This window comes from Bubalus kerabau, chromosome 3, assembly GCF_029407905.1.
Source record: "Bubalus kerabau isolate K-KA32 ecotype Philippines breed swamp buffalo chromosome 3, PCC_UOA_SB_1v2, whole genome shotgun sequence".
Taxonomy (NCBI): Eukaryota; Metazoa; Chordata; class Mammalia; order Artiodactyla; family Bovidae; genus Bubalus; species Bubalus kerabau.
The window spans coordinates 171,619,771-171,643,842 of record NC_073626.1 but is presented as its reverse complement, the minus strand read 5'-3'; the positions used below and the strand labels follow the sequence as shown (position 1 = coordinate 171,643,842).

Below are 24,072 nucleotides of genomic sequence, written 5' to 3'. Positions count from 1 at the left end.
GTTTTAAGCCACCCTTTTCACTCTCCTCTTTCACTTTCATCAAGAGGGTCTTTAGTTCCTCTTCACTTCCTGCCATAAGGGTGGTGTCATCTGCATATCTGAGGTTATTGATATTTCTCCCGGCAATCTTGATTCCAGCTTGTGCTTCATCCCACCCAGCATTTTGCATGATGTACTCTGCATATAAGTTAAATAAGCAAGGTGACAATATACAGCCTTGATGTACTCCTTTCTCAATTTGGAACCAGTCCATTGGTCCATGTCCAATTCTAACTGTTGCTTCTTGACCTACATACAGCTTTCTCAGGATGCAGATAAGGTGGTCTGGTATTCCCATCTCTTGAAGAATTTTCCACAGTTTGTTGTGATCCACACAGTCAAAGGCTCTAGCATAGTCAATGAAGCAGAAGTAGGTGTTTCCCTGGAATTCTCTTGCTTTTTCTTTGATGCAGTGGATGTTGGCAATTTGATCTCTGGTACTGCTGCCTTTGGAGAAGGCAATGGCACCCCACTCCAGTACTCTTGCCTGGAAAATCCCATGGACGGAGGAGCCTGGTAGGCTGCAGTCCTTGGGGTCACTAGAGTCGGACACGACTGAGCGACTTCACTTTCACTTTTCACTTTCATGCATTGGAGAAGGAAATGGCAACCCACTCTAGCGTTCTTGCCTGGAGAATCCCAGGGACCGGAAGCCTGGTGGGCTGCCGTCTATGGGGTCGCACAGAGTCGGACACGACTAAAGCGACACAGCAGCAGTTGCTTTGCTAAATCCAGCTTGAACATCTGGAAATTTTCAGTTCATGTACTGTTGAAGCCTAGCTTGGAGAATTTTGAGCGTTACTTTGCTAGTGTGTGAGATGAGTGCAATTGTGTGGTACTTTGAACATTCTTTGGCATGAGAGGAAAGTAGATCCGAAGGCTGAGGCAAGGGAGAATTCTAGGTCCAATAGAAGAGAAAACAGGTTAAAGTTGCAAATGTATAGAGGAAGACTCATGTACTGGCTAAAGATGGGAATTGGGAAGTGTGCTGGGTTAGCCATGGTCTGTGAACATAGTAGCCCATATGTGTGGATTCCAAAGGGAATGAGGATAAACAAGAAATAGGGATGGAGGATGGAGAATATTCATGAGAATATTATACATTAATAAAAGCAGTTCAAAGCAAGCAAGATTCACCTTGCCCATGAACTTACCTAATTCTTTTGCCACCCTTAAGTTAGAGCTTTTGATGAGCTTCTTCTGGAAATTGTTAGAATCATTCTTTTCTAATTATCCTGGAGAAACACATCTATTAGATATAACCTGCCTTTTGTTCAGTGTGAAAATCATGAAAGCAGCAAGCATTTAGCGAGATAAGATTTAATTAAAATGAATGATAAGACCTTCCCACCTCTGCTGGGGTTACTCAGTTTGTGTGAGTGTAAATTCAATAAAGAAAAACATGCATCAGATCAGGGACTCTATATAAATAAAATCATTCACAATAAAATGAAAAGATTTTTCCCCTGTAATACTGAGGAAATATTTTTAATTAAATGCTGTGGTGTCAGGGATTATATAATCAAGACAGACTTCTTGGAGTTCAGACTATGATACCAATAATAAGAAGAAGATGAATCTAGATTCATGTGTGCATTCTTATTTCAATAGGACAGCAAGGGGATGAGGAATTGCATTCATCCTCCCTAAAGAAGGCTGCACTGATGATCCTTTGTACCAACTCTGCTGTGTTTAACTTTTTCGTTTACCTACAGTTTCTCATTTTGGATTGGATTTGTGAAAGTGAAAGTCACTCAGTCATGTCCGACTATTTGCGACCCCATGGAATTCTCCAGGCCAGAATATTGGAATGGGTAGCCTTTCCTTTCTCCAGGGGATCTTCCCAACCCAGGGATAGAACCCATGTCTCCTGCATTGCAGGTGGATTCTTTACCAGCTGAGCCACAAGGGAAGGCCAAGAATACTGGAGTGGGTAGCCTATCCCTTCTCCAGGGGATCTTCCCGACCCAGGAATCAAACCAGGGTTTCCTGCATTGTAACTACCCACAAAAGTATGTGAACTATGAAATAACCTATTAAGAGGAAAGTAGATCTGAAGGCTGTTAAAGGAGAATTCTAGGTGTGGAAGAATAACCATAGGTTAAAGTTACAAATGTATAGAGGAAGGCTCATGTACTGGCTAAAGATGGGAACTGGGAAGTGTGTTGGGTTAGCCATGGTCTGTGAACATAGTAGCCCATTTGTGTGGATTCCAAAGGGAATGAGGATAAATAGGAAACAGGGATGGAGGATGGAGATGGAGAGAGGAAATATGAAAGAGGGACCACATGCAAGAGTGATGTGCTAGGAGAGGAGAACTAAAGCAGGTGCCCACAGGTGGAGTTCTTCAGGTCTGTCTCCCCATCTTGGAGTCTTGAATGTCAGATGGTGACAAAGGTCTTGAGAACTCAACGGTTCATCCCCAAAAGAACAAAAGTTTCTGCTCAGGCCTGACCTATGGATAGACCTATAGCAATCAGACTGTTTGAACAGGCAGGACAGGGAGCTGGGGTTCTCTGTAAGGATCTGTATCCTTTACCTGATCACATGCAAGTGCACCTCCTGCCTGGTCCCTACATCCATTTGAGCAGTTGACCGTCCCTGTCTCCAAGATTTGTGAAGGACCAGTGCAATCTTGCGGGCTTCCCTGATAGCTCAGTTGGTAAAGAATCCGCCTACAATGCAGGAGATCTCGGTTTGATTCCTGTATCGGGAAGTTCTGCTGGAGAAGGCATAGGCTACCCACTCCAGTATTCTTGGCCTTCCCTTGTGGCTCAGCTGGTAAAGAATCTGCCTGCAATGCAGGAGATCAGGGTTTGATCTCTGGGTTGGGAAGATCCCCTGGAGGAGGGAAAGGCTACCCACTCCAGTATTATGACCTGGAGAATTCCACGGGATCTATAGCCCACGGGGGTCACAGAGAGTCGGACACACCTGAGTGACTTTCACTTTCACTTCACTTCCAGTGCAATCTTAATGGAAAAGAAGAGATTGAGGGTTTTGATGAGCTTGGTGGTGGTGGTTTAGTCATTGTGTCTGACTCTTTCGACTTCATGGGCTGTAGCATCCCAGGATCCTCTGTCCATAGGATTTCCAGGGAATCTTCCCAACCCAGGGATTGAACTCCACAGTCTCCTGCATTGCAAGTGGATTCTTTACTGCTGAGCCATAATGGAAGGTGGCTTTGATGATCTTACCCAAGCCTAATTTCTAGTCTCCATCTATGTATCCTTGTCCCTGAATCTGGCTTGTGATTTGATTTGCTGATTTTCATCACTTGACTCAAATAGGAACTGAGACCGGGGCCCAGCCCCTCACTGTCACTGATACAGTCATTTTATCTGTTAGTGGCTGTGCTGAACCCCTTCCTTATTGAATAACGGTTCTCTAGTATCCTTCGTGTAACTTTAGATATTACAACAGTTAAATTTTTAAAGCCAGCAACATAAATAATAGAATCTTTGGGTTATAGCACATCTACTTTCATTTTCTTCTTTTTATTGACCTGAGGTCCAACAGGAAATCAAGTCGTAAATAATGTAAATTTCTTGCCCAAGGTCAAAGAGATGGAAGAACCGGGAATAGCATCTCAGCAGGTCATGTAGTGTTTTTTTCTTACTACGCTACATGGTCATCTGTGGTTCAGTTTGACTATAGTTTCTTTTTTTTTAAATTTATTTATTTTAATTAGAGGCTAATTACTTTACAATATTGTATTGGTTTTGCCATACATCAACATGAATCTGCCACGGGTGTACACATGTTCCCAATCCTGAACCCCTCTCCCTGTAGTTTCTTTTATATAGAGGGGAGATCCTGGAACCAGATTTCCTGGGTTAATATTTTAACACTTCAGTTGATTAGCTGGCAGAACTTGGTTCATTTGCTCACCTTCTCTGTGCCTCCAGTTCCTCAAACATAAAATTGTAATAACGGTAACAATGAGGGTATCTGCATTTTGCAAAGCCCTTAGGATAATGACTGATGTCCTTATAAAAAGAGGAGGTTAGGACATAGACATAAACAGAGGGAGGATCATGTGAAGGCATAGGGAGAGAGGGCCCTCTATAAGCCAAGAAGAGAGATCTTCAAAGAAACCAGCTCTATAGACACCTTGGATTTCCCAGGCCCCCGTATTGTGAGAAAATAAATTTCTGTTGTTTAAGCCACCCAGCCTTGCTACTCTGTTATGGCAGCCCTGCCATTTGGTATTGCTATCAAACTAATAGCAAGAACAGGAGAGAAACCCACATGATGGTTGTTAGCACCCCAGTGTGGCATGGAATGGGCTTCTCTGGTGGCTCAGTGGGAAAGAATACACCTGCCAATGCAGGAGGCTCGAGTTTGATCCCTGGGTTGGGAAGATCCCCTGGAGAAGGAAATGGCAACCCAGTATAGCATCACTGACTGAATGGTCATGAATTTGAGCCAACTCAGGGAGATAGTGGAGGACAGAGGAGCCTGGTGGGCTACAGTCCGTGGGATTGCCAAGAGTCAGACATGACTTAGTGACTGAATAAAGTGACATGGAATCACTTGGAGGAGGATAGTGACATTAGGGGTTTATGGCTTATTTGGGACTGAAACCCAGGTCCAGCAGATGTAAAAGCTGAAGAGGCCATTGGAGGTCATCCCCTTCAGATTCTCTCTCAATGGGCAAAGGCTGCCCTCTTACCTTTTCTCAGAATGTTGTTTGAACCCTGCCCCTCGTTGTTTGTAACTCAATTCCTTGCATTTCTCAATATGTTAAATTGTAAAGATCTCTTTGGAAGGAGACCAAAATCTGCCTTCCTCTGCCTCTGAGTAGCTGTATGACTTTGAGCAGACGGCTTACATTTGCCAATCTGTTTCCTCATTTGTAAAATAGAAAAACAATACCCATCCTGCAAGATGACTGCAAAGATTAAGTGAATCCTGACAGGGTAGTTGGCATATGACGGGAGCTTTCTGCAGTAAATGATGGTTTTAAACCCTTCCCTTGTCCCCCTTGGCTTTCCATCATGAGAAAAAGTTATCCCTGGTTTATCATCTTTGCTTTACATTTCAAAACGCAATTCATAGTGAGTTTTCCTGCCCAGGGAACCTGAAGAAGATGTTGGGAAGCTTCTTTATTCTTCAGTGAATCCATCTCATCAATAATTAACACATCAAAATGTCTGTTTTATTAAAGCTTTTTCTTTATCACTTTCTTTTGATGTAGCAAAGGAAATAACTAGGAGGCTAAATTGAATTTTAAAATAAGAAAAGTAGAATGGTGTGTCAATTACTTGTGGGATCAGGTGGATTTGTTTTTCCAGGAAATTCAAAAAAAGATGGTTTTCAATGACACCCATTTTTTTTTTTTAAAGTCAAATACTACTTTTGTTAGTGGATTAGAATTTTGCAGCAAATAAATACACAGATGTTGGTCAACTGGAGATCAAGGCTGATTACGTGAAAATCTTATGCCTAATGTATGCCTGGAAAGTCCCATGGACGGAGGAGCCTGGTGGGCTGCAGTCCATGGGGTCGCTAAGAGTCAGACACGACTGAGCGACTTCCCTTTCACTTTTCACTTTCATGCATTGGAGAAGGAAAGGCAACCCACTCCAGTGTTCTTGCCTGGAGAATCCCAGGGACGGTGGAGCCTGGTGGGCTGCCGTCTATGGGGTCGCACAGAGTCGGACACGACTGAAGCGACTTAGCAGCAGCAGCAGCAATGTATGCTGAGAGCACATAAGTTGCAGTGATTTGGTTAGAAATTGTTCTTTTTAAAATTTATTTTAATTGGAAGATAATTGATTTATAATGTTGTGTTGGTTTTTGCCATACATCAACATGAATTAGCCATAGGTATACATATGTCCCCTCCTGCTTGAACCTCCCTCTCACCTCCCATCTCATCCCGCCCCCCTAGGTTGTCCCATAGTGCCAGGTTGAGCTCTGTGTTATACAGCAGCTTCCCATTAGCTATCAATTTTACATATGGTAATACATATGTTTTCAACATTACTCTCTCTATTTGTCCCATCATCTCCTGTCTCTGCAGTGTCCATAAGTCTGTTCTCTACGTCTGTGTCCTTGTTCCTACCCTGGGAAACTGCTTGTGAACACTTCCATTCTGCCAACCCATATATCCAATTTCAAGAAGAGTCTTCTACAAAATTTCCTGAAAGACATTTACTTTCTTCTCCCTCGTGTAATTAAGTAAACTTCAAAGTCTTTTGCAAGGAACGAGCATGGCTATCTCATTCATTATCATTTCTATTTTTTAGAATTTACTGTTTAAGCCAAAGAAATGAATTCTAGGAATTCATGAATGTCAAGTCTTGAATTCAATGTTTAGATGATCTGCATGTTTTATTTAAAAAGTAAGCTGCTACATTTGCAATTAATGACCCAAAGAGAAGAGCAATAGTATATTTAAGACTAATGGGAAAATAAGATTATGAGCTATAAGCAACAAGAGTTCATTGATTAAATGTGAATAATAGAACAGTAAGACCCAGCCAATGGACCAGAATTTTTAAAATGTAATTCATAGCGAGTTTTCCTTTGAGGTGGTTCACTGTGTTCCCAATAAGAAGCAACAGTTTGTCTCTATGTCTGGACTCCAGGTGTTCTTGTGTGGCCTGGGATCAGGAAAAGACATTTATAGGGACTTTAACATCCTAAATAGAATTCTCAGATAGTCTCTTAAAATTTTATGTCAGAATAACCATTTCTATCCCTTGAAGTGCTAAATCTGGGTTTAGTGAAAGTCTAAATTTCATGTGTCTGAAAGAACATGCGATTGTCTGACCCTTTAGTTATAACTCATCTATACTTAATGAAATGAAAATGTGTGCTATAGCTACCACTTTTTATCAAAGTTTTAGTGTTTGTCAACTATGTCCTTTCAGACCTGAATGACCAGCTGCTCTAGTTCCTCGATTTGGAATAATAGGCCCTTGGCTTAGAATGGCAAGGATGAGGCTTCTGTGACCTCCACCTCCACAGATTCTGGGTCAGTGCATTTGGGATGATGGACACCTCAGGCTAGAATCTGATGCTGCATTGTTCCATGAGTTAGGATTCATTACCTTCTTTGCCTGAAGTCCATTTAGAGCAACATAAGCACTTGATCAAGGAGCTACAGAAAGCCCTTACTGGGAGGATCGTCTTCATGGACAATTGCTCCTCTATTCAATCAGTTCAGTTTAGTTCAGTCACTCAGCTGTGTCCGAGTGACACAGCTCTTTAGTTCTTTGCGACCCCATGGACTGCAGCACACCAGGCCTCTCTGTCCATCACCAACACCCAGAGTCCACCCAAACTCATGTTCATTGAGTCGGTGATGCCATGCAACCATCTCGTCTTCTGTCATCCCCTTCTCCTCCTGCTTTCAATCTTTCCCAGCATCAGGGTCTTTTCAAATGAGTCAGCTCTTCACATCAGGTGGCCAAAGTATTGGAGTCTCAGCTTCAACGTCAGTCCTTTCAGTGAACACTCAGGACTGATCTCCTTTAGGATGGACTGGTTGGATCTCTTTGCGGTCCAAGGGACTCTCAAGAGTCTTCTCCAGCACCACAGTTCAAAAGCGTCAATTCTTCAGTGCTCAGCTTTCTTTATAGTCCAACTCTCACATCCATACATGACTACTGGAAAAACCATAGCCTTGACTAGACGGACCTTTGTTGGCAAAGTAATGTCTCTGCTTTTGAATATGCTATCTAGGTTGGTCATAACTTTCTTTCCAAGGAGTAAGTGTCTTTTAATTTCATGGCTGCAGTCACCATCTGTAGTAATTTCAGATCGCCCCAAAATAAAGTGAGCCACTGTTTCCACTGTTTCCCCATCTGTTTTCCATGAAGTGATGGGACTGGATGCCATGATCTTAGTTTTCTGAATGTTGAGCTTTAAACCAACTTTTTCACTCTCCTCTTTCACTTTCATCAAGAGGCTCTTTAGTTCTTCTTCACTTTCTCCCATAAAGGTGGTGTCATCTGCATATCTGAGGTTATTGATATTTCTCCCGGCAATCTTGATTCCAGCTTGTGCTTCATTCAGCCCAGCATTTTCTCATGATATACTCTGCATATAAGTTAAATAAGCACGGTGACAATATATAGCCTTGACATACTCCTTTTCCTATTTGGAACCAGTCTGTTGTTCCATGTCCAGTTCTAACTGTTGCTTCCTGACCTGCATACAGATTTCTCAAGAGGCAGGTCAGGAGGTCTGGTATTCCCATCTCTTGATGAATTTTCCATACAGTTTATTGTGATCCACACAGTCAAAGCCTTTGTGGCATAGTCAATAAAGCAGAAATAGATATTTTTCTGAAACTCTCTTGCTTTTGCGATGATCTCGCAGATGTTGGCAGTTTGATTTCTGGTTCCTCTGCCTTTTCTAAAACCAGCTTGAACATCTGGAAGTTCATGGTTCATGTATTGCTAAGCCTGGCTTGGAGAGTTTTGAGCATCACTTTACTAGCATGTGAGATGAGTGAAATTGTGCAGTAGTTTGAGCATTCTTTGGCATTGCCTTTCTTTGGGATTGGAAAGGGTTCCAGTCCTGTGGCCACTGCTGAGTTTTCCAAATTTGCTGGCATATTGAGTGCAGCACTTTCACAGCATCATCTTTTAGGATTTGAAATAGCTCAACTGGAGCTCCTCTATTAACTGGGAGCAAAAAGGTTACAAGGCTTTCCAACCTTAGGAAATAGACTCTACTTCTTAACCTTGCTGTGTATGGAATACTAGTTTAGGAGATCTTCTGAATTTTCACCCAGAGCTCTGTAAGCAGGAATTCCACTCTCCCAGCTGTGATCTGGGCTGGGTGTGCCTTACTTATGACCCTGGCATGCTGGGCAAGCTGAGACATGGTCACGCCTTCCCTTGACATTGGAATGACTGAGCCTCCATTTTTTTTTAAAGACAACTGGGTTGTTCAGAGGGAAATACGCTTTGTTTCGTGAGTCGTTTTGTCCTCAGAAGAAGACATGTCAGTCCCTTAGGCCAAGCAGAGCTTTTCCTGCATTTGTATGTGAAATGAATTTCTGGAGGGGGACTTCATATTACAGGGACTTGGTGATGTACACGCAGTGTTTTCCACAACATCCCTATGCTAAATGCAATTGCAGAGCCCACAGGGAGGAGCTGGACACAGGATGCTGAAATGTGATTCTAATGTTTCAGAGTTTTATCTTTGCTTTCTTGAGGTTTAGCCAAACTCTTAAAATAAAAACAGCAAATCTTTTATCCTGAAAAACTTCATCATATTTGAAAGTAGAGAAAGCCGTTTGGCAAACCACCATGTCTGCATTGCCTGTTTCAGCAATTATCAACTCATTAGCCCGAGTTTTGACCTTGCAGATGTTCAGACATTTAACTCTGGATTGCCCAGGTGTTGTTTGGAATCAGGCTGGTCCATGATGGAAGTTGAAATTGGCCTTGAGTGTGCATTAGCCAAGAGAGGCTTAAATCATCTCCTTTCCATTATCAGAGCTTTCAGTTCAGTTCAGTTCAGTTCAGTCGCTTAGTCGTGTCCAACTCTTTGCGACCCCATGAATCGCAGCACGTCAGGCCTCCCTGTCCATCACCAACTCCCGGAGTTCACCCAAACTCATGTCCATCGAGTCGGTGATGCCATCCAGCCATCTCATCCTCTGTCGTCCCCTTCTCCTCCTGCTCCCAATCCCTCCCAGCATCAGAGTCTTTTCCAATGAGTCAACTCTTTGCATGAGGTGACCAAAGTACTGGGGTTTCTCAGCTTTAGCATCATTCCTTCCAAAGAACACCCAGGACTGATCTCCTTTAGGATGGACTGGTTGGATCTCCTTGCAGTCCAAGGGACTCTCAAGAGTCTTCTCCAACATCACAGTTCAAAAGCATCAATTCTTCGGCGCTCAACTTTCTTCACAGTCCAACTCTCACATCCATACATGACCACTGGAAAAACCATAGCCTTGACTAGATGGACCTTTGTTGGCAAAGTGATGTCTCTGCTTTTCAATATGCTCTCTAGGTTGGTCATAACTTTTCTTCCAAGGAGTAAGCGTCTTTTAATTTCATGGCTGCAGTCACCGTCTGCAGTGATTTTGGAGCCCAAAAAGATAAGGTCTGACACTGTTTCCACTGTTTCCCCATCTATTTCCCATGAAGTGATGGGACCAGATGCCATGGTCTTAGTTTCCTGAATGTTGAGTTTTAAGCCAACTTTTTCACTCTCCTCTTTCACTTTCATCAAGAGGCTTTTGAGTTCCTCTTCACTTTCTGCCATAAGGGTGGTGTCATCTGCATGTCTGAGGTTCTTGATATTTCTCCCGGCAATCTTGATTCCAGCTTGTGCTTCTTCCAGCCCAGCGTTTCTCATGATGTACTCTGCATAGAAGTTAAATAAGCAGGGTGACAATATCCAGCCTTGACGTACTCCTTTTCCTATTTGGAACCAGTCTGTTGTTCCATGTCCAGTTCTAACTGTTGCTTCCTGACCTGCATACAGGTTTCTGAAGAGGTAGGTCAGGTGGTCTGGTATTCCCATCCCTTTCAGAATTTTCCACAGTTTATTGTGATCCACACAGTCAAAGCCTTTGTGGAATAGTCAATAAAGCAGTAGCTCTTTTTAAATTTTGGTTTGGGATTGTCCTACTAATCCTTTTCAGCATCGCCTTTAGTATGAAGGTGTAGATGAAGAATGCATAAGTGGCTGTGATTCTATCTTAATAAAACACAAAACCATCAGAAGTGGACAAGGAAGTAGGAGAAGAGGACCCTTGTCCTGCACAGAACTCTTACACAAGTCTACCTTTAAGAAGCGGACTCTCAAGTCAGCTTAATTCAATGAACACTCAAATGTCTATCATGTATGCAGACACCAGGGACCTCCAGTTCTGGTGAAGAACTTCGCAAAGTTTCCAACTCTGTCCATGAGTGACTAGGCACTTTATGTACGAGAGATGCATCCAACCCTCAGGAAGGACATTTTTACTCTATTTTGATGTTGTTTTGAATAAATTTTCTATTATTCTTACAACTGAAGGAAATTAGGACCAGTGAACCAAGAGAACAGTCAATGGTGCGGATATGGAAGACAGCCAGATAGCAAGGAAGGAGGTAGAAAAACTATAGAAATATGGAGCTAGAAATCAAATACAGTTTTTGTTGGGGGTTATTTTAGAGCAAGGGTGAAGGGCATCCCCATGTGGGTCTGTGGTACCCACGGATGATCACAGTGATGATTGGACAATATGTGAGTGGAATAGGATTTGGAATTGGATGATATGAGTTTAAGCCTTGACCGTACACTTACCAGCTGGAACACCTTAAGCAATTTATCTCACCTTTCTGTCCAGTCTGTTCTCAACTCCTAAAATGGATCTGGGAGGACCCACCTGACAGACATGGTGAAGATTAAAGAGATAATTCAATGTGAGTAAGCTGTATAAACAATGAGCTTCCCTGTCTAGTTGGCTGAGTGTTCTCTGTTCATACTGATGTTACTGGGACAACAAAAAGAGATGTGTGTTTTCTATACACTTTGTTTAAGGGAGCAAGTGTATAAGAATTGATAAACTATGACTCTGAAAGAGACAAATAAAGCTCCTCAAAAAAATTCTCTTGGTGGCTTCCATGGTGGCTCAGTGGTAAAGAATTCACCTACCAACACAGGAGACACGGGTTCGATTTCTGATCTGGGAAGATCTCACATATGGCAGAGCAACTAAACTCAGCTACAACAACTATTGAATCTTTGCTCCAGAGCCGGGGAGCTGCAACTCCTGAGCCCATGTGCCTGAACTACTGAAGCCCACACACCCTAGAGCCCATGCTCCGAAGCAAGAGAAGCCACCACAATGAGAAGCCTGAGTATGGCAATTGGAGCATAGCCCCCACTTGCCACAACTAGAGAAAAACTTGAGGGCGGCAACAAAGACCCAGCACAACAAATAAATTAAATAAATAGATAAATATAAAACCAACTTTGCTCTCGGGACTTCCCTGGTGGTCCAGTGATTGGGACTCTGCTCTTCCACTGAAGAGGGCAAGAGGTTGATCTTTGGCTGGGGAACTAACATGCCACAAGTCGTGTGGTGCAGCCAAAAAAAACCAGGACATAGGTTGGTGCTATCAGAATGGGTTAAACTTCTCAAGGTTGATAGAATAGTTTACAAATGTCAGTAATTGAATACAGTATTTTTACAATGAATACACTAAAAATAGAGTTTCCTAATAAATATTTATGGCCCCTTATAATTCAAAGTCTTGAAACTATTTTTTTTTAAATCCTGTTAATATTATAGGAAAGCTCTTTGTTCTTTCCAAATGGACTTCAGAATCCAAGTGGACTTTAGAAGAGATCAAATTTTATGGGTAGCATGGCACAGAATACACAAAGATATAACTAAAATTTGATGGTCATGAATATGTAAACTGTTGTTAATCTTCTTCGTCATCCATCAATCAAAGTTTAAGAATCAGTTTGGCGCTTTGCTTGGGCAAAAGCTATTGTTTCAACAATTTCTCAACATTTCTGTCAAGCTTCTTGCTTAAAACAGAACAAAACACGTGGCTTTCATTTTAGTTTTGAATTCATTCAACTATACTTCAAATATATATATATACACACACATAAATTCAGTCAATACTAACTCAAAGATATTTGATTTGGGGCTTTCCATAATTTATTTTCACAAGCGACATATTTTCCGTGGAACATGCCAGATGAATTATATGCAAAATGTATCCCTTGAATGACCAAAGAAATTTATCTGTAAAATGGAATGACTGGATGCAAACCAAATAAATTTTAGAGGACAGCTGCCAAAAATAATGACATGGAGTAATTTATTACAATGCTGAGGCCCAGTTTGGAACTGTGTGCACAGCGTATGCATAGCTTTTACAGTCAAAGGCAGTCACAGCTCTGTGGAGATGCACAAGGGGGTCTGGACAGTCCCCTGCAAATATCAAAGTTGTGCACCGTTGTCCATTTGAGCAAGGACAAGATTTTCCATAGAAAATAGGTCTATTTGCATTTTAAAATTTGTATTATTTTATTTATTTAATTTTTTATTAAATATTTTATTATTTTTATAGTTGATTTACAATATTGCATTAGATTCTGGTATACAGAAGTGATTCAGTTATATGTATATGTATACATATATATTCTTTTTCATATTCTTTCCATTATGGCTTATTACAAGATATTGAGTATAGTTCCCTGTGCTATACAGTAGGCCCTTTTTGATGATCTGTTTTATATATGGTAGTTTGTATCTGCTAATCCAAAACTCCTAATTTATTCCTTCCTCACCCCTTTTTTGTTTGGTGATGATGTTTGTTTTCTGTGAGTCTGTTTATGTTTTGTAAATAAGTTTGTGTTGTATTTTAGATTCCATATATAAGCGATATCATATGGTAGTTGTCTTTCTTTTTTTGACTTACTTCACTCATTATGATAATCTCTGGGTCCATCCATGTGGCTGCGAATGGTATTATTTTGTTCTTTTTTATGGCTGAGTAATATTCCATTGCATATATGTACCACATCTTCTTTTTTCCTAAAGAAAAAAAAGATTGATTGATTTATTTTATTATTTTGCCATGCAGTCTTCATTGCTGCATGTGGGGTTTCTCTAATTGTGGTGAGTGGGGGGTAGTCTTTGTTGCAGTGTGCAGACTTCTCATTGCGGGGGCCTCTCTTGTTGTGGAGCACAGGCCCTAGGTCCACATGCTTCAGTAGCTGTGGCTCGAGGACTTAGAGCTCAGGCTCAGTAGCTGTGGTGCACAGGCTTAGTTGCTCCACAGCCTGGGGGATGTTCCCAGACCAGGGATCAAACTGGTGTCCCCTGCTTTCCAAAGCGGACTCTTTACCACTGGACCATGAGGGAAGCCCTTGTACCACATGTTTTTTTAATCATCTATTGATGGACATTTTGTTTGCTTCCGTGTCTGGGCAATTGTAAATAGTGCTGCAATGAACATTGAGGTGCCATGGATCTTTTCGACTTGGAGCTTCCTACAGATATATGCCCATGAATGGGGTGGCTGGATCATATGGCAACTCTATTTTTAGTTTTTGAGGAACCTCCATACTGTTTTCCATAGTGGCTGCATCAATGTACATTCCTACCAACAGTGTAGAAGGGTTCCCTTTTCTCCACGCTCTCTAGCATTTGTTATTTGTAGGCTTTTTAATGGTGGCCATTCTGACTGGTGTGAGGTGGTACCTTATCGTAATTTTGATTTGCATTTCCCTAATAATTAGCAATGTTGAACATATTTTCATGTGCCTATTGGCCATTTGTAAATAGATGCCTTTCTCTGGAGAAGTATCTATTTAGGTAGAAGACAGTTCCAGAAAAGGAGTTTTCCTAATTACAAGGCTGCTTTTCTAATAGTCCTTGATGAGCTTTCCTCAGCATGCAACTATTAATAGTCTCTACAAACGCACACAAAAGAAAAAAAAAACTCACAACATCACTAGAAAAACAGGAATCAATTACTGCTAGAATGTAGAGGGAACTTCCATTTGCCACAAGGAGGTGTGAGATGATAGCAATAGAAGGCAGACAATTTATCTTTAACTTAAATAGAAAAAGCTGCTGCTCTTGTTTCTGTTGTTCTGGTTCCTAAGATATAATTGAAGAGTGTATCCTTTAAACTAAAGAGGACTTGATTTTGTAGTTTGTAAGGATTTGTCACATTCCCTCAACAACAACAAATTCAACTAACAAAAGAAATACACCTACATAAAATCTGGTTGTTTTGGTTGAGCTTAATGTCATGTTTGACTGTTTGATTTCTTGATTGGTTGCTGAAATCAGAGTTCCATCCACTCCTGGTTTAGCCCCTTGTGACAAAGGGCATCCTTTTATGGTAAGGGCTTCCCTGGTGGCTCAGATAGTAAAGAAATCGCCTGCAATGCAGGAGACCAGGGTTCTATCCCTGGGTTGGGAAGATCCCCTGGAGAAGGGAATGGCTATCCACTCCAGTATTCTGGCCTGGAAAATTCCATGAACTGTATAGTCCATGCAGTCGCAAAGAGTCAGACTTGACTCTGAGTCAAGTTGAGTGACTTTCACTTTCACTTTCACTTTTATGGTGTAAACTATGATCTCACCAGGCAAGGGACAGTTTTTCTTAGAAAAGGGGTCTATGGGGATAGGGCCTGTTAGGTGAAAGTCACAGAAATATAAGTAGAATGCAGTCATAAAATACAGGTAGATTAAAAATACAAGAAGAATTCAGCCATAAAACAGTTTGACTTAAGGACTTCTGTGGACTTTTCTTCTAGGAATATAAGGAGTCAGTAGTAGGGAATTTAAACATTCAGTTCATATACTGATAGGTTCGAGATAAAAAGTTGATTTTTAAAAATAGAAGCTAAGATGTGTGTGTGTGGTCTGTCGTGTTCAACTCTTTGTGATGCCATGGACTATATAGCCCACCAGGCTCCTCTGTCCATGGAATTTTCCAGGCAAAAATACTGGAGTGGCTGCTCTTTCTACTCCAAGAAGCTAAAATGGCATTTGATAAAATTTGATTGTCATTCCAAGTGTTCTACTTAGTGTTCTACTTACAGTGAATTCTGTAAATTTCCCTTTGAAATCAAAATTATTCTGGATCTGCACCAATGTAACCATGAGGACTAGAGAAGGCAACATTATCATGATTTGCAAATGTTCTTCCTGGAGTAACAGGCAAATGTGGCCTTGGAATACGGAATGAAGCAGGGCAGAGACTAATAGTTTTGCCAAGAAAATGCGCTGGTCATAACAATCACCCTCTTCCAACAACACAAGAGAAGACTCTATACATGGACATCACCAGATGGTCAACACTGAAATCAGATTGATTATATTCTTTGCAGCCAAAGATGGAGAAGCTCTATACAGGCAGCAAAAACAAGACCAGGAGCTAACTGTGGCTCAGACCATGAACTCCTTATTGCCAAATTCAGACTGAAATTGAAGAAAGTAGGGAAAACCACTAGACCATTCAGGTATGACATAAATCAAATCCCTTATGATTATACAGTGGAAGTGAGAAATAGATTTAAGGGACTAGATCTGATAGATAGAGTGCCTGATGAACTATGGAATGAGGTTCGTGACATTGTACAGGAGACAGGGATCAAGACCATCCCCATGGAAAATAAATGCAAAATAGCAAAATGGCTGTCTGGGGAGGCCTTACAGATAGCTGTGAAAAGAAGAGAAGCGAAAAGCAAAGGAGAAAAGGAAAGATATAAGCATCTGAATGCAGAGTTCCAAAGAATGGCAAGAAGAGATAAGAAAGCATTCTTCAGCAATCAGTGCAAAGAAATAGAGGAAAACAACAGAAAGGGAAAGACTAGGGATCTCTTCAAGAAAATCAGAGATACCAAAGGAACATTTCATGCAAAGATGGGCTCGATAAAGGGCAGAAATGGTATGGACCTAACAGAAGCAGAAGATATTAAGAAGAGGAGGCAAGAATACACAGAAGAACTGTACAAAAAAGATCTTCATGACCCAGATAATCACGATGGTATGATCACTGACCTAGAGCCAGACATCCTGGAATGTGAAGTCAAGTGGGCCTTAGAAAGCATCACTATGAACAAAGCTAGTGGAGGTAATGGAATTCCAGTTGAGCTATTCCAAATCCTGAAAGATGATGCTGTGAAAGTGCTGCACTCAATATGCCAGCACATTTGGAAAACTCAGCAGTGGGCACAGGACTGGAAAAGGTCAGTTTTCATTCCAATCCCAAAGAAAGGCAATGCCAAAGAATGCTCAAACTACTGCACAGTTGCACTCATCTCACATGCTAGTAAAGTGATGCTCAAAACTCTCCAAGCCAGGCTTCAGCAATACGTGAACCGTGAACTTCCTGATGTTCAAGCTGGTTTTCGAAAAGGCAGAGGAACCAGAGATCAAATTGCCAACATCCGCTGGATCATGGAAAAAGCAAGAGAGTTCCAGAAAAGCATCTATTTCTGCTTTATTGACTATGCCAAAGCCTTTGACTGTGTGGATCACAATAAACTGTGGAAAATTCTGAAAGAGATGGCAATACCAGACCACCTGATTTGCCTCTTGAGAGACCTATATGCAGGTCAGGAAGCAACAGTTAGAACTGGACATGGAACAACAGACTGGTTCCAAATAGGAAAAGGAGTATGTCAAGGCTGTATATTGTCACCCTGTTTATTTAACTTATATGCAGAGTACATCATGAGAAACGCTGGACTGGAAGAAACACAAGCTGGAATCAAGACTGCCGGGAGAAATATCAATAACCTCAGATATGCAGATGACACCACCCTTATGGCAGAAAGTGAAGAGGAACTCAAAAGCCTCTTGATGAAAGTGAAAGTGGAGAGTGAAAAAGTTGGCTTAAAGCTCAACATTCAGAAAACGAAGATCATGGCATCTGGTCCCACCACTTCATGGGAAATAGATGGGGAAACAGTGGAAACAGTGTCAGACTTTATTTTTCTGGGCTCCAAAATCACTACAGATGGTGACTGCAGCCATGAAATTAAAAGACGCTTACTCCTTGGAAGGAAAGTTATGACCAACCTAGATAGCATACTCAAAAGCAGAGACATTACTTTGCCAACAAAGGTTCATCTAGTCAAGGCTATGGTTTTTCCTGTGGTCATGTATGGATTGTGAGAGTTGGACTGTGAAGAAGGCTGAGTGCTGAAGAATTGATGCTTTTGAACTGTGGTGTTGGAGAAGACTCTTGAGAGTCCCTTGGACTGCAAGGAGATCCAACCAGTCCATTCTGAAGGAGATCAGCCCTGGGATATCTTTGGAAGGAATGATGCTAAAGCTGAAAGTCCAGTACTTTGGCCACCTCCTGGGAAGAGTTGACTCATTGGAAAAGACTCTGATAATGGGAGGGAATGGGGGCAAGAGGAGAAGGGGACGACAGAGGATGAGATGGCTGGATGGCATCACTGACTCGATGGACGTGAGTCTGAGTGAACTATGAGAGTTGGTGATGGACAGGGAAGCCTAGTGTGCTACGATTCATGGGGTCGCAAAGAGTCGGACATGACTGAGCGACTGATCTGATCTGATCCCTTCTTTTGGGGAGGGAGGTTGTTTCATCTAGAAAACCCAAGAGAATCAACTGAAACCTTTGACCTGAATCAACTGAAACCTCTGACTCTGAGAGTCAAGGCAAAGACAGGCACTAGCATTTATTAATCGGTGATAATCCCTAGCTGATATAATGGGATTACAAGAAAAGGATGAGGAAAGAATCTCACTGGCAATAGCTACAAAGAAACCTAAACATTCAGGAGTAAATTAATCAAGAGATGGACAAGAAAGAGAAAACTTGATTAAGAGACAAAAAGAGAAGAAAGAGAAAACTTTTTGTTTTTTAGGACAGAAAATGTGGTGTAGTGCTTGGTGGTGAGGTGGGTATTGGGTGAGATCCTGAGAGTCTCTATAAGATCAAGGGGCCACCCCCTCCAACCCCCTCAAGCTCTCCCCACCCCTACGCCCTACCCGCTCCCCCTCCCCCTCCCCCTCCCCCCTCCACACCAAGGCCCCTCCTCCACTACAGAGGGAGGCGGGGCTGGGAGTGGCTGTGGGAGGGGCTTTGAAACACTGGCCTGATGTTGTGGGGCTTGGAGAAAGCTGGAAAAGGGGCTTTGGGCTGGGTTTTTTTTTTTCAAACTTTGAACTTTTTATTTTGAATTGGGGTATAGCCAGTTAACAATGTTGTGGTAGTTTCAGGGGAACAGTGAAGGGCCTCAGCCATACATATACATGTATCCATTCTCCCCAATTTTGTTTTGATTTTTTTAAGCAGTAAACTTTATTTATACCATTCTCCTTTGCCTGCTCCCTTCTATTCTTCGTGAGAATCTGCAGTCCCATCTACATAGGCTTTGGACCCAGATCTGTGTCTGTTTTAGACACATCACCCTCAGGCCAGCATTAGAAAGAGAGCAGGAAGGCTCAGTCTATTGAGATTATACAACTGCCTCAGAAATGAAGCGTTCAATCAAATTCAGTTCTCTTGGGGACTTCCCTGGTGGTTCAGTGCTTAAGGGTTCAGACCCTGGAGGGGGAACTAAGATTCCACAGGCAGCAGAGCAGCTAAGCCCACGCACCACCAGGAAAGACTCTGTGTGCTGCAAATAAGACCCAATACAGCCAAATAGATAAGTAAATAGATATTAAAATTCAGTTCGCTGGGTCTGAGTTACGGTCTTTTACTAATATAACAAGCCAAATGAAATGGTTCTTATTATTTTCCCTTACACTCAGTTCATCTATGAGGTTGTATGTTGAAGCTAATTTCCAGGGTGATTCAGTAAATTCTCTCAGTGCTCCAGAAAGGCGGGCATGGTAACACATTTGGTAATGATGTGTCTCACATGCTATCTGTGCTGAAGGCTTTTGTTTGGAGTGACATCTCATTTAATGGCTGTAGCACAATATATCTGCTCCAGCAAAATTGTCCTTTCCATATCAGGTCAGCAAAACTTTATTCTTTTGCTTAAAATAATTACTATTTCCATTTCTGGTTTAGGAAGATTAAAAATCATTTGGGATACATATCAATGAAGAGACATGTTTGAAATGAAACTGTAAAGAAATAGACTGTTCCTCTGAAAGCCTTGATTTTAGTCAGATCATGGTATAAGTGATATGATAAAAATACTCAGTGTTGGTATAACTATAAAAATGAGAGGTATGTTTGAACTTTGAGTTTCACAGCTAACACACACATTTTAGAGGGCTCAGGTAATATATACTGTATGTTTGTGTTTTAGGCAACATTTTCCTGTAAGTGTGATGATCAATACACGGGTACTTTCTGTGAAGAATTTGATGCCTGCCAGAAGAAACCCTGCCAGAACAATGCCAGCTGTGTTGATGCAAAGGAAAAGCAAGATGGTGGCAACTTCACCTGTGTCTGCCTTGCTGGTAAGGTTTCCATAGTTCAGAGTGACTGTGTATCTCTCTGTAGAATAGACACTTATTAATTAACAATGGTCAGGCAATACATTGCCCAGCTGTTGGACAGGTGCCTCCCAGGTCTCATTTAGTTCCATCAGTCCAGCTTTATGTCATTGGGAATGGAGGAAGGAAGTTGCCTTGGGGATAAACATTGTGTCCCTTGGCTGTTTTTCTGACGTTAGGATGCTTCTCTCTTAGCATTCTACCATTTCTGTTCTGGGACAATGATATTCCTGGTCGAATAGAGGCCTGGATATTTCAAAGACCATTCTTCAAATATGTTCTGAGTGTGGGCTGGCGCTGTGCTGGCTGATTTTGCTAAGTTACTTAAGAAGAATTTAGGCTAAACTATGCAGGTGGGTAGGTAATGCCACCCAATCCTCTCATTTTGTTTAGTTTCCTGTTGTTCATGTATGTTTTAGTCCAAGTTCCTGGAACACCATCCTGCACAATTGGGCAAGTCTTTAATACTCCCTGGTTAGTATGGGGGAGTCATCGACCCTGCATGAGACTTTCACATCTCAGAACACAAAGGGTGACTCTTAAGAAAGTGCACTGGACGGTGTGTCCACAGACTTCTGTTCTCTTGCAGTCATCTTATTGACTTACTGCTCAGCCAAATAGGTTATAAACCCTTAAGGAGCAGGAAATGGCATTTTATCGGTGAACATTTTGATATAACTGTTTCTATGCAGCTTAAAAGCAAACACCACATTATTCTTTTTTTAGCATCAATAATGTGTAAAACTGACATCATCTTCCCCTTTCCACCTCATCCTCTTGCCAATCTCTGCCACTGGGCAGGGATTCAGGGTGATGTAAGGGCTGGGGAAGGCAATGGCACCCCACTCCAGTACTCTTGCCTGGAAAATCCCATGGATGGAAGAGCCTGGAAGGCTGCAGTCCACGGGGTCGCTAAGAGTCGGACACGACTGAGTGACTTCACTTTCACTTTTCACTTTCATGCATTGGAGAAGGAAATGGCAACCCACTCCAGTGTTCTTGCCTGGAGAATCCCAGGGATGGGGGAGCCTATTGGGCTGCCGTCTATGGGGTCGCACAGAGTCAGACACGACTGAAGCGACTTAGCAGCAGCAGCAGCAGCAAGGGCTGGGGATGGAGAGACGGATGGAGTGAAGTGGGAGTTAGAGTGATTAACTGCTCAGTGTAAGGTCTGTCAATGCAGAAATTCATAAACAAGAAGTAAAAGTTCTTCACTCATCTATCCCAGCTCAAACTTTATAAGGTCATAAAGGTAGGTTAATAGTTTGGTTTATGTTTTCCAGACTAGTGTTTGTGTGTGTGTGTATCTATGTATGAGTATGGGTATTTCCCTTGCAGATCAAATGATTGCCTTTCTGTATGTTAAAAAAGCGATTATAATATACATACTGCTCTGCAACTTACTTTTTTCAGTGTTTACCAGTTGATCATAAGTATACTTCCATGTCAGTATATATAGAGCTACCTTATTCATTTTAATAATTCCATCACATGTTTCCTAACATTGTATGTCTAGGCCAAACTGCTGCCTATTTGCTGTCTCTGCTCATATGTTCCAGGCCACCTTAAGCTCAGTCATTCCAAAACTGAGCTTATTGTATCCCCAGCTCCACACAGCTCAGCTTCCGGTGTTCCATCTGTTTCTACGAGCCAGACCTCTACAAGTCACCCTGGGTGCCCCCCCCACCTCCTGCTCTTCCTGCCTCCGAGTGTTCTCCATCTTTCCCCCTAAAGACTTCTCAAATCACCCCCCTCTCTGCAGCCTCATCGCCACTGCCCCATTGCCACTGCCTTTGCCCCTTGTCTGTGTGACTGAGATAACCTCTCACTTATCTCTGTCTGCTCATGTCCACGGAGCCAAAGCAACCACGCCAAAGTGAGCCCTGGTTCTCCTTATGTCAGTTCCCCGACCCAGACTCCGTTCTCCTGGGTGATTATTTTCCACTGCGCATCTGATCTGATGTTGTTGCTTTCGACTTAATCCCTTTCTTCCCGGGGCTCTTGGGATGAAGGCCAGAATCCTCCACCTCATTCTCCTCCATGATCTGTCGCTCACCCACCTTTCCAACCCCATCTCAACCCCCTGCTCCCCTTTCTCAGGGACCAGCCACCTTGGCTTTCATCTCCTTGGGTGCTCGAGCTGCTGCAGGACCTCGTCCGCTTCTTTGTGCCTGGACAGCTCTCCCTGCTGCCTCCCTTTTGCTAGGTTTCTATTTTGGATCTCATTAAATACCCCTTTTCCTTAGGCAGTCTCAGTTGAATGCTTCCATTTAGGTCTCCTTCCCTTTTCCTCTTTTGTAGCTGGGTGTTCCTTTCCTTCACAGCCCTCCCCTGTTTGCAGTGGATGAGTGCACGTGTGATTCTTTGATTTCTGCCTGTCTCCCCGCCTGAATCAATCCCATGAGCGCACAACCTGAATTATTTCTGTTCTACATTGTGTCCCACTGTGTCTGACGAGTCCTAAACGCTCAGACAATGTGTTGATGGGGTGAATTAATGAAAGGGTATGAACATGGCCTGATGTTTTAAACCATTCCTCTATTGATGAGTCTTTAAGAGAGTTTGAATTTCTCTGTTATAAGTGATGCTAGGATGAGTCAAAATCCTTCTGTACATAGTCTCAATCAGAACTGGTAGGTGGAGCTTGTCACTGTTTGAACTGAAATGATTTGTTTGATTTTTTTTTTAAATCCAAGTCTGTTCTCAGAGGAGACTTTTCTATTTTTAAAGAACGCAGGTGCACAGAATTGGAATGACCATAATGCTGGGTTTGTGATACTCTCTCTTCTTATCCATAGCACACTTTTATCTGTTTACTTAGCTATTTCAATATGCACTAATCAGTGGTGGAACCACCACTATAACCAGAAGTTAGACCTGATAACTAACTATATAGTTTCCTCACCAGCCCGTCTCTCCGTCTCTATTCCCCATCCAAAGTTAACAGTCACCCTGAATCTTGAGTTGATCCTTCCTTTGTCTTCCTTTTTATATGATCTTAATATTTACATGGCTTCCGAGGTGGCACGGTGGTAAAAAATCCGCCTGCCAATGCAGGAGATATAGGAGACATAGGTTTGATCCCTGGACTGGAAAGATCCCCTGAAATAGGAAATGGCAACCCACTCCAGTATTCTTGCCTGGAAAATCCCATGGACAGAGGAGCCTGGAGAGCTATGGTCCATGGGCTCACAAAGAGTTGGATACGACTGAGTATGCATGCTTGCATAAACATTTACACGTTTTACCAGTAAGCACATTCTCGTGTATTTTCTTTGGAATATGTGCCAGGGGTTGTTTGAGGTTGAACCTAGGAGTGGAATTGCTGGAAAATATGCTTGATCAGTTGTAGGAGATCATGCCAGACTGTTTTCCAAAGTGGTGACACCCATATATACTCCCACGTGAAATGCATAAGTGCTCTTATGGACTCAGATCCTCTCCAGTACTGTGTGGGTCAGAAGTTTTAATTTGTGCACAGTGAATGGGTGTAGAAAAGGTGCTTCTTTGTGGTTTCTGCACTTTGTGGTTTACTAACGATGCTGAGGTCCTCTTCCTGTGTTTATTACTTGTTTTCCTATCTCTCACTCAAATTTGTGTGTGTGTGTGTGCTCTTCTTGTTGGCTTGCAAAAGTTTCTTTTTTGTTCTCATCATTTGTCAGTTGTATGGATTGCACATATTTTCTCCAAGTTTGTAGTTTGTCTTTTCCCTCTGAGGGATCTTTAAAAATCATTGTTGTTGTTGTCTAGTCACTAAGTCATATCTGATTCTTTGCTACCCCATGGACTGCAGCATGCCAGGCTCCCCTGTCCTTTGCTGTCTCCAGGAGTTTGCTCAAATTCATGTCCATTGACTTGGTGATGCTATCTAACTGTCTCATTCTGTACCTCCCTCTTCTCCTTTTCAGTCTTTCCCAGCATCGGGATCTTTTCCAGAGAGTTGGCTCTTCCCAGCAGATGGCCAAAGTATTGGAGCTTCAGCTTTAGCATCGGTCCTTCCAATGAATATTCAGGGCTCAATTCCGTTAGGACTGATTGGTTTGATCTCCTTGCTGTCCAAGGGACTCTCAAGAGTCTTCTCCAGCACCACA

At 42.2% G+C, this 24,072-nt stretch overlaps 1 protein-coding gene across 1 annotated transcript in view; it reads left to right on the top strand.

Moving 5' to 3' along the window:
- Positions 1–24,072, top strand: part of DNER (delta/notch like EGF repeat containing) — a 383,785-nt gene that overhangs the window by 214,969 nt on the left and 144,744 nt on the right. The window contains exon 6 of the mRNA XM_055574473.1: positions 19,792–19,945. Coding sequence (XP_055430448.1) covers positions 19,792–19,945 — 154 coding nt within the window. The remainder of the gene's footprint in view (positions 1–19,791; positions 19,946–24,072) is intronic.